This window comes from Teleopsis dalmanni, chromosome 2 (assembly GCF_002237135.1).
Source record: "Teleopsis dalmanni isolate 2A chromosome 2, ASM223713v2, whole genome shotgun sequence".
NCBI classification, from domain to species: Eukaryota; Metazoa; Arthropoda; class Insecta; order Diptera; family Diopsidae; genus Teleopsis; species Teleopsis dalmanni.
The window spans coordinates 231,632,434-231,643,729 of record NC_051847.1 but is presented as its reverse complement, the minus strand read 5'-3'; the positions used below and the strand labels follow the sequence as shown (position 1 = coordinate 231,643,729).

At 31.0% G+C, this 11,296-nt stretch overlaps 2 protein-coding genes across 6 annotated transcripts; one reads left to right on the top strand and one right to left on the bottom strand.

Annotated features, from left to right (window-relative positions):
- Positions 1-1,423: 1,423 nt before the first annotated feature.
- On the bottom strand, positions 1,424-3,460 carry LOC119683311 (AP-1 complex subunit sigma-2-like). Of its 4 annotated transcripts, XM_038096961.1 has the most exons (6): positions 3,304-3,455; positions 2,996-3,174; positions 2,719-2,934; positions 2,549-2,657; positions 2,279-2,416; positions 1,517-1,853 (listed from the first exon to the last, which is right to left on the bottom strand). In XM_038096961.1, the coding sequence occupies exons 1-6, from the start codon at positions 3,304-3,306 to the stop codon at positions 1,824-1,826; spliced, it is 675 nt and encodes a 224-aa protein (XP_037952889.1). In that variant the 5' UTR covers positions 3,307-3,455; the 3' UTR covers positions 1,517-1,823. The 4 variants fall into 4 exon arrangements, with proteins under 4 accessions (XP_037952890.1, XP_037952889.1, XP_037952891.1 ...); XM_038096962.1 differs by lacking the exon at positions 2,719-2,934 and having other exon boundaries at positions 1,424-1,853; positions 3,304-3,460; XM_038096963.1 differs by lacking the exon at positions 1,517-1,853 and having other exon boundaries at positions 2,157-2,416; positions 2,719-2,866; positions 3,144-3,174; positions 3,304-3,460.
- A 577-nt stretch (positions 3,461-4,037) lies between these two features.
- On the top strand, positions 4,038-10,962 carry LOC119683309 (bifunctional glutamate/proline--tRNA ligase-like). 2 transcript variants are annotated; one of them, XM_038096958.1, is made up of 10 exons: positions 4,038-4,225; positions 5,002-5,934; positions 5,998-6,169; positions 6,225-6,458; positions 6,527-7,130; positions 7,203-7,436; positions 8,779-9,165; positions 9,230-9,592; positions 9,684-10,615; positions 10,704-10,962. In XM_038096958.1, the coding sequence occupies exons 1-10, from the start codon at positions 4,204-4,206 to the stop codon at positions 10,858-10,860; spliced, it is 4,038 nt and encodes a 1,345-aa protein (XP_037952886.1). In that variant the 5' UTR covers positions 4,038-4,203; the 3' UTR covers positions 10,861-10,962. The 2 variants fall into 2 exon arrangements, with proteins under 2 accessions (XP_037952886.1, XP_037952885.1); XM_038096957.1 differs by lacking the exon at positions 4,038-4,225 and adding an exon at positions 4,650-4,836.
- Positions 10,963-11,296: the final 334 nt, after the last annotated feature.

Sequence of the window (11,296 nt, the reverse complement as noted above, 5' to 3'; positions counted from 1 at the left end):
TATTCGAAGTTTTTAAAAATTCGAAGTTCTTCGAATATTCGAATATTCGCATTTCAACGAAGTCTTCGAAGTTGGAAAAAACTTCGAAGTTTTTGTGAATTTTTGTTCTCGAAGTCTTCGAAGTTTAAATGTAGTGAAAAACTTCGAAGACTTCGAAGACTTCGTAAGCAAAAGGTGAAGTGAGAGCGCACAATGCAAACAAACGTGCATCACACAAATTATTTGAGGGATGAAAGCGTTTGCTTTGTTTGTACGGTTTTATGTTTTTGTTGTTATTCTATGCAGAAAATTAAAAACATGTTTTTTTGTTTTATTTTATTACATAAAATTTATTTTATTATTAAATATGTATTATAATATATATTATTTTTAAATATGTTATTATTAAATATTTTTTATATTAAATAAAAAATTCACATTTTAAATAACTTATATTTATTATTTATATTTAAAAAATTATATTTATGAAAATTTTTAATATAATATAAAATACATGAAAATTTGATGGAATTTCTTTTATACAATTTTGCTTATACACTAATTTACATTTTATTTAGATACTTCCTTATAATATTATGTATTTCTTTTCCTAGAATAAGGGATTTAAAATTTTTCCATAAACAGTAAAATAACTGTAACTACAACAAAACATTCAAAATTTTATTATGCAAAAATAAATTTGTGCTTACCTGTGTGATCATCACAGCTCATACAGGTCAAATAATTATGCATTAATGAGCAAAACTCATTTTTTCATAACTAATTTTCAAGGTTTTAATTTGTGATTTTTTTTAAAAGGAAAATGAAAACTTTTATAAAATTTCCATTACTAATAAAATCCATCAATATCAATATTTTCATATTATTACGTATATATTTTATATTATATTAAAAATTTTCTCAAATATGATTTTTTAAATATAAATAATAAATATAAGTTATTTAAAATGTAAATTTTTTATTTAATATAAATAATATTTAATAATAACATGTTTAATAATAATATATATTATAATACATATTTAATAATAAAATAAATTTTATGTAATAAAATAAAACAAAAAAACATGTTTTTAATTTTCTGCATAGAATACCAAAAAAAAACATAAAACCGTACAAACGAAGCAAATGCTTTCATCCCTCAAATAATTTGTGTGATGCACGTTTGTTTGCATTTTGCGCTCTCACTTTACCTTTTGCATACGAAGTCTTCGAAGTCTTCGAAGTTTTTCACTACATTTAAACTTCGAAGACTTCGAGAACAAAAATTCACAAAAACTTCGAAGTTTTTTTCAACTTCGAAGACTTCGTTTACTATTCGAATATTCGAATTTCTTCGAATACTTCGTAAATTCGAATATGAACAGCACTAATACAAATTAAATGTTTCCAAAAAATTATCATGCAAAACTTAAAAATACCCTAAAAAATTATATTGCACAGTATAATAAATAACTAATTAACCATATAGGAATAATGCAGTAGCAACAAAATGTTAAAAGAAAACACATTACAATTACTTAGGACGGACGCTGGTTATACATAAGACATACAAAGTGAACAAGAAGCGTTCTTACAAATGCTAACAGATTCTTTGAGTTTACGTATTTAAAAAATTATACAATAACAGCAAAATAAATTTAACAGCGCTTGTTTTTTATGGCAAGTCGAATACTGTAAAATTTTTAGTGGCAAGATTGATTGCAACATGAATTAACCTAAATATAAACTAAATTGTTACCACTGCTTCGCTGGATACATGCATTTTTACATATAAAAAAATTACACTTAACCAATTATAAAACAAAAATAAAACGTTCAAATTATTGTAGAGTATAAAAGTACTCTTCCTTCTGTTAACATTAGACAAATTTTAGTATTGGTAGTTGTAGTCGTAGTATGTAGTATGTAGCGTTAAATAAAAGTAGTTGAATTGTGTCGTTTTGTGGTAGTAGAAATTAATTCGTTTGTATGCATAATTAAAAAATAAATAAAATTAAATAAAAGTTAATATTTAAAACAATTTAACAAAATATGCAGCATACGCGTTACAATCAATCATAAATAAATAAAAACAATACACATCCATATGTATAATATATAAAACATATATATATATATATCTATACATATATATATATATGAATTTTTCTGTTATTTGGTTACTTTTTCGAAACTAAACTGTGATTAAAATAATAAACACCAAATATATTTACGCGTTTTCATTACATTTGGAAACACACGTATTTTACAAATCATACTGTTCAGCTGTACTGACCTCTTGTAATAAATCCTGTGAAGCGATTGCTTTTAAAACATTTTTCTTCGAAGTTTCTTGTATTTCACCTCCGATTAACAATTCATCTAATATAAAATAAGCTTTTTCAAAATTGAAAATAATGTCCAATTCGCAAACCTAAATTATGAAAATAAATTATTTTAAGACATTCCACATTAAAGTTCAGAACAATTGTTGATAAAATAGTAATAGTGTAAATCATTACATTAAAAAAAATTAATATACATTAACATATAATATACAACTCACGCTTCCAAAATATTTATCCAACAATTCCACGTAACGATGTATAATTTCTAACGTTAATAATTCGTTGTCATTTTGTTCAATCGCACAACAGAAATATAAACTAGCATAACTATTGAAATTTAAATATTTGAATAAGTGATTTTAACTATTTTCTATTTTATTGAATTTACCGTTTATAAACAATTTTGCAATCTTTCCACTCCAAAAATGAGCACATTTTAGGCTTTCGGGCCAGTATCGTAGTAACCAATTCACGTGTTATTTTTTTCTTCGTTTTATCAGCATATGCACCATACCATTTCTGCAATCTTAATTTGCCTTGTCGGCTAAACAATAATTCGTTGTCATTTTGTTCAATCGCACAACAGAAATATAAACTAGCATAACTATTGAAATTTAAATATTTGAATAAGTGATTTTAACTATTTTCTATTTTATTGAATTTACCGTTTATAAACAATTTTGCAATCTTTCCACTCCAAAAATGAGCACATTTTAGGCTTTCGGGCCAGTATCGTAGTAACCAATTCACGTGTTATTTTTTTCTTCGTTTTATCAGCATATGCACCATACCATTTCTGCAATCTTAATTTGCCTTGTCGGCTAAACAATAACATGAAGAGCATCTAGAATTGGAAAATTGTGTATACATATATATTTGGAAAAATGCCCATATGCAGTAACCAGTTGTGTTGACATGTAAATATATACATATAGTTTTAGTTAGATATGAAATGCAATTATTCTACACTTACCATTTTCTCAAATTAACAGTTTATTAATATAGAAGAGTAAAAAAATTTAAAAGAAATGACTTAATTTTTATAGATATAAAAGACTCATATATCACGTATAGTAAGCAAATCCGCATTAAAAAGTATTGTCCAGCTGTCCACAGCAATGCTGCCACCTGAGTTCTAAATAAACCTATTCTCAAGAATACAAAGTATTTTTAAAAAATATTTTCTCATATGCAAAAAATAGTATTATTTTGCATTAATTTTTATTTCGATACTTATAATATAAAACTGCAACAAGTTTTTATTAGTTTTCACCAATTTTGCGTTCCTGAAAGCTAACATCAGGAGATAACAATTAGAATGCTTCACATTTTTAATTTACCACGTCAAAATCTTGCTAAAATATTTAATTGGTAAATAAAAGGGCATGAGTGCATATATTAGCCGTAATTATTTCATTCAGAGCAAGAAAAAAATAACATTAGGCCTTTTTGCTAGCTCACAAGTACGGCAAACAGCAAGCTGCTGGCCTATACTGGCACTACCTTGGTATACTGGTCGAACACATCGGCCAGTAAAAAAAAACGTTACCAACGCAATAAGTGAACTATTGTGAACCTTCATTGTAAATTCCAACAAATATTGCAATGACATGCCAAAAATCATATGTAAACAAAAATTTAAAAATCTCATAAATTTGAAAATTCTGTATTCATTTTAATTTTCAGTTTATATCAATTATTTATTTTTATACAAAATGTAATTTGCTTGTATTTTACTATTTGCCAAAACATAATACTTGACAGATGGCCAATGTCTCCCGTAACGAATATAGGCCAGCATTGCACCATATTTGCGAGCCAGCGAAAAGATCTATTAACTCTGGTTGAACGAAATTGGCAGCACTTTTAAAATATGTTGAACACTTTTGAACGAGGTAAAGTTAATCTGCATTTTTAATCTACACCGTTTACATTATACATTGGAGATTAATTTTGACGTTTCTCTTGTTGTATTTGGTTTCGCGTATTTGATAAATTTAATAAATACTTTTAAAAATTTATCATATTTTAGTTATTAATATGTACCAAACTATTATTAAAGAAATTTATTAAAAATTTACTCACTTCGGCATTTTCAAATTTTTAATGTTTGTTTTGAATAGATTTTAACAAATTACAGCTTGTTTCAATGTGTATAGCAAAGCGCATATTTCGTTTGCATAGCATTGTCTATATCATGCTCAAGCTGATAGCAGGTTACATTATTTCACCAAGCTTATAATATTTATATACGCTCTTAATTTTGCTACTGGTATCAATTGTATTCGTTTCGTGAAGAATAGTTTTGTTCCATCTGTTCACAATTGCAAATGTCAAAACTGTTCTCATGTTATTAGTCTGTTCAATATTGTGCACACGGTGTATAAAAGACGTTGCTAAAAACTGTATCTCGACAATATTAATTGTGATTGTATACCTCAAATAAATAAAAGCGTGGCAAATATGTCTATTAAATTAACTGCAAATGTTAATAATCCACCTATTAGTAAGTAAATAAGTTGAAGACACTAGCAACGCATTTTTATTTTTTAGGTTAAATGCTTTTTTTTTGCATCAAACGCAGCAATGCAACATGCGTATGATCATGTTATTATAGAATTGCATCATTAATTGTGAAATTCTAAATATTCATATTTATTAATTACAACAGGTGGTCTTGCTACTGCTCATCTAATCAATGATGCCGTACCTGTCGAAATCGTTTGGGGGAACGAAACTTCATTAGAGTTGCCGGGAAATCGCCGTTTAGTATGTCATTCAAATAATGACGTACTCCGTGCACTTGCTCGTGCAGCTCCTGACTATAAATTATATGGAGAAACTGCAATCGAGCGTACACAAATAGATCACTGGCTATCATTTTCGCTTACCTGCGAGGAAGACATTTCGTGGGCAATGTCTTTTCTAGATAAATCCATAGCTCCGGTAACATTTTTAGTTTCAAACAAACTAACAATAGCAGATTTTGCGTTATTTAATGAAATGCACTCACGTTACGAATTCTTAAGTGCTAAAGGTATACCACAACATGTCCAGCGCTGGTACGATTTGATATCAGCACAACCACTTATTCAAAAAGTTTTAACCACTTTACCGGAAGAAGCTCGTTCATCTGTCAAACGCATCAATCGTACTAATGGAGTAAAGGATCGCGAGACAACACCTTCAAAAACAAGTGAACGTAAACAAGAAGGAAAATTCGTTGATTTGCCGGGTGCAGAAATGGGAAAAGTTATAGTTCGTTTTCCACCAGAAGCTTCAGGATTTTTGCATATAGGACACGCCAAAGCCGCTCTTCTTAATCAATATTATGCTCTAGCATTTGATGGTACTTTAATTATGCGATTCGATGATACAAATCCAGCTAAAGAAACAGTTGAATTTGAAAATGTTATTTTGGGCGATTTGGAGCTCCTGGAAATAAAACCAGATTTGTTTACGCACACATCAAATTACTTCGACCTTATGCTAACATACTGCGAGCAAATGATTAACAATGATAAAGCATATGTGGATGATACACCACCAGATCAGATGAAACTTGAACGTGAACAAAGAGTAGAATCTCACAATCGCACTAACGGTACTGAAATACAACAAATACCGAAAAAAATTTATTATTTTAAATTTCCTTTTCTTTTATTAGATGCCAAGAAAAACATGTCGATGTGGCAGGAAATGATAAAGGGTACTGAATATGGGCAGAAATGTTGTGTCCGAGCGAAAATCGATATGCAATCTGCAAATGGTTGTATGCGTGATCCAACTATTTATCGTTGTAAAAATGAACCTCATCCACGAACTGGCACAAAATATAAGTAATTATTTTTCAAGACAAACTAATGCATTATTTATTTACTATTTTCTTTTAAGGGTTTATCCAACATATGATTTTGCATGTCCCATAGTTGATGCAATTGAAAATGTTACACATACTTTACGCACAATGGAATACCACGATCGCGATGAACAATTCTACTGGTTCATTGATGCATTAAAACTTCGTAAGCCATATATATGGGAGTACAGCCGTTTAAATATGACTAACACTGTTCTGTCGAAACGTAAATTAACCTGGTTCGTTGATTCTGGACTTGTTGATGGATGGTAATATTAACAGAATTTAAAGTATGTTGATGTACGTACTGAAAGTAAATTTTTTAACTTTTAATTAGGGATGATCCTCGTTTTCCTACTGTTAGAGGAATCATACGTCGTGGTATGACAGTTGAGGGTCTTAAGGAATTTATTATAGCACAGGGATCCAGTAAGTCTGTAGTGTTTATGAATTGGGATAAAATATGGGCATTTAATAAAAAGGTTATTGATCCGATTGCACCGCGATACACTGCCTTGGAATATAACAATCGTGTATTAGTTAATGTAGCTGGAGCAAAAACTGAACGTATAGAAGTACCTGTGCATCCCAAAAATGAAAGTCTCGGCAAGAAATCAATAACACTCGCACCACAAATTTATATTGACCAAGTCGATGCAGAAGCGCTGAAGGAAGGAGAAAACACTACTTTTATTAACTGGGGAAATCTTTTGATAAATAAAATAAATAAAGATACAAATGGTAAAATCACTTCCATTGATGCTTCGTTAAATTTGGATAATAAGGACTTCAAGAAAACGCTAAAACTTACTTGGTTAGCTGTTGAAAATGATGTACGAGAGTACCCACCAACTTTCTGTATATATTTCGATCACATCATAAGTAAACCGGTACTGGGAAAAGATGAAGACTTTAAACAATTTATAGGGCACAAGACTCGGGTAAGTGAACGGAATATTTTAATATGAACTAAGTGGGTCTATATAGTTAATTTTTAAACCTCTAATAAACAGGAAGAAGTTGAAATGCTAGGTGATCCAGAATTAAAGAAATGTAAAAAAGGCGATATTATACAATTGCAACGTCGTGGTTTCTTTAAAGTCGATAATGCATACGCCCCGCCAAGTGTTTACAGTGGTGTCACATCACCAATTGTGCTATTCTCCATTCCTGATGGACATACGAAAGATATGCCATCTTCTGGTTTGAAAATTAATGCTGCAACTGCAACAGACACAAATAAAAACGTAAGTAAATTTGCAATTGTTATTATGATATGAACAATAGACATACTATATACATCTAACGTATTGTGGTGACCCAGCTTGAAGTTCGACTAGTTATTTACTGTAGTTGAAGCCGTTATTTACTGTAGTGAGTGTAAAAGCTAAGGCATAGTTAATGTTTCTCTTGATCGTAAGTAAAGAAAAACAATCCGTATAACACAACATTGTCTACTTAAGAAATGATAAGAAAAAATGAGAGGCAAAAGAAAGAGTATTCTTTCGTTTTACTAATTCAGTTTCGGCGTTTTGTTGGGTAGCTTCTGTTAATAAATGGAGTAATCCAACTCTGAATAACATATATACGCTAACATAACGAATAAAAATTTTATGCAGCAATGCATCAAACGTTGACCACCGAACTTTGAAAATCAAAGCAATATTTATTTGTTATTAAAGCTTTGGGTTAAGATCTCCGCGGCCACTTTTATATACTTGGTAAAATAAGTCCATTTTATGTACTAAAACTATAGGAACTACAAAATGCCATAGATTTATTTTATTGAATTATTTTTCATTATTTTTAATAATGTTATTTCTCTATTGTGTTATTCCGTGCGTTCTTCAACCGCTAGAGCTGACATGAAGGCCCAATGGGTGTGGGAAGCGGCAATTAGTGGTTGTAGACGAGTAACTCTGGAACTGTGAAAAGAATAGGTGTTGTTATACTGGACCTAAATGAATTACAGATATATATGTGTGTGGTTGTGTTTACCGTTGGATGTGATGTATCTCAAACCGCAATTTTCATATTAAGTGATGATTTACCATATTTTCATTAGAAATACCAACACAATTTCCGCGCTTAATGATATTTCAAAAATCATTATTGGTTAAGTATATTTCTTTCCTAGTGCTGCACTTGCTCTTACAAAACCAGTTTGATGTCTAATAAAAAAGTCCACTACATTCTCTTATCGGAAACGGTTCTCTTCTTTCTCTCTCTTTTGCACGAGCATAAGCAGCAGCATTTGTTGTTATTAATTTGTTGGTGTTTGTTCGTCTTACACGCTGCAGCACTACAGAGCACAGATTTTGTTTGGCTTTCATTGCGACGTGTGTTGTATGTTGTGTGTTTGCTTAGCGAAGTTTTTAGCTCATAATTTGGTCTGCTTGCGAAGACGGTTAGAGGCTGGTCGCGGAAGGTATGACGATAGTTTTTGTAAAGAAACGTTGACAAACACGTTAACGTGTTAAATGCTGACGTATACAATATTAAAATTATGGAAATCACTCATTAAACACATAAAATACATCAACTATTATTTTTAAATTAAAATTAAATATATATTTTTTTTAATAAAAGGTTGCTCCATTGTCAAAAAAACAGAACGAATCCGATTTGGATAAGAAAATAGTTAACCAAGGCGATTTTGTACGCATTCTTAAAAATAAAAAGGCACCAAAAGCTGAAATCGACGTCGAAGTCAAAAAGCTGCTTGAACTCAAGGCAGTCTACAAGTCATCAACTGGCAAAGACTGGAAACCTGGACAGAGTGCAACAAATACACAAAGTGAAAGTAGCTTTTTCAGTTGTTCTGCAAAGAAAACCACTGAAAAAGCTACTAAGACCCAAAAAACTGAATTAAAAAATGCCTCGAAAACGGAAATACCAACTGGCGCTGCTAAGAAACAAACTCGTTTAGGCCTTGAAGCAACCAAAGAAGACAATCTGCCTGAGTGGTACACACAAGTAAGACTTAATTTCTAGTTAAATCTAATAACTTTTTCTATATATCTCAATTTAAATTTTTTAGGTTATAACCAAAGGTGAACTTATTGAATACTATGACGTTTCCGGCTGTTACATTCTACGACATTGGTCATTTGCTATTTGGAAGTATATAAGATCTTGGTTTGATGGCGAAATAACAAAAATGGGGGTAAAAGAATGTTATTTCCCGATGTTTGTTTCAAAAGCAGCTTTAGAAAAGGAGAAAACGCATATTGCTGACTTTGCACCTGAAGTAGCTTGGGTTACTAAATCCGGTGAGTCTGATTTAGCTGAGCCAATTGCAGTACGTCCAACGTCTGAAACAGTTATGTATCCTGCATATGCAAAATGGGTTCAGTCATATCGTGATTTACCGATTCGCCTAAATCAATGGAATAACGTAGTCGTAAGTTATAAGTCAATTTCTGCAATCTGCAATATGCAATATGCAATCTGCTCCATGTACCAACTTATTTCTTATCTTCTTATTTTGATAGCGTTGGGAATTTAAACATCCGCAACCATTTTTACGTACACGAGAATTTCTTTGGCAAGAGGGACATAGCGCTTTTGCAAACAAATCCGAAGCTGAAAAAGAAGTTTTAGATATATTAGAATTGTATGCACAAGTCTACACAAATCTCATGGCAATACCAGTCGTTAAAGGACGAAAAACGGAAAAGGAGAAATTTGCAGGTGGTGATTACACAACTACAGTTGAAGCATTTATATCTGCTTCAGGTCGTGCAATTCAGGGCGCAACAAGCCATCATTTAGGACAAAACTTTTCAAAAATGTTTGAAATCGTTTTCGAAGATCCGGAAACTCAGCAAAAAGAATTTGCATGGCAGAATTCATGGGGTATAACAACGCGTACTATTGGTGTTATGATTATGGTTCATTCTGATAATCAAGGATTGGTTTTGCCGCCACATATAGCGTGCATTCAAGCAATCATTGTACCATGTGGAATTACTGTTAACACGAAAGAAGATGAACGGGAACAATTAATGCAATCATGTAAAAATCTCGAAAGACAATTGAGTGCGAAAGGTATACGTTGCGAAGGAGATTACCGTGATAATTACTCTCCAGGCTGGAAATTCAATCATTGGGAATTAAAAGGTGTTCCTATTCGTATTGAAGTCGGACCTAAAGATATGAAAGCAAATCAAATTGTAGCAGTACGCCGCGATTCAGGTGAAAAATTGATTTTAGCTTTGGATGATGTCGACTCAAAAATTCAGCAACTTCTTGAAACAATTCACGATAGCATGTTGGCGAAAGCACAATCAGATTTGGTTCAGCACACAAAAATAACAAAGAACTGGTCCGACTTTTGCATGTTTTTAGATCAGAAGAATATATTACTTTCTCCATTCTGTGGTGAAACGTCATGCGAAGATAAAATCAAAGCCGATAGTGCAAGGTAAGTATTCAGTACAGTACAGTACAGCACAGTCGCATGTACATGTATACATTTATAATTATTTTTTCTTAATTGTTTAATTTGACAGAGATCAAGAAGCTGAGCCTGGTGCTCCAGCTATGGGTGCTAAGTCGTTATGCATACCATTCGATCAACCAGCTGCCATAACAGTAGCTGACAAATGCATTCATCCAAGCTGCACAAATAAACCTAAATTTTACACGCTGTTTGGGCGTAGCTATTAAAAAGCATGTAAAAAATTGGGATTCAATTCGATTGAATTTAATAAAAATAAATTAAACTTTTAATGTTATACATATTTGAAAAAACTTTTACAATTTTGTTAATTTGCAAATTAAGTTATTTAAATAAAAATTGAAAATATGAAATTTGTTTTTTATTATTAAACGTAGAGTTTTTGTTATGTGAAATCTCCACCTTAGTTCTCTGAAATTAGTAAATCAGAAAATATCACTTATTTCAACTCTAATCTGCGTTATTAAAAACAATTAATTAATCTCTATTAACCTCGACCAAAATTAGATTATCTTTTGTATGGGAAATCTGTGATTAAACAACTAGATAACTACTTTGATCTCGATAATTGCTTTAGGACGTGTGCGAGTTAGGCTAAGTTGATACTAAACCAAATGGAAAATTTTTTGGGATTTTTTGCACTGC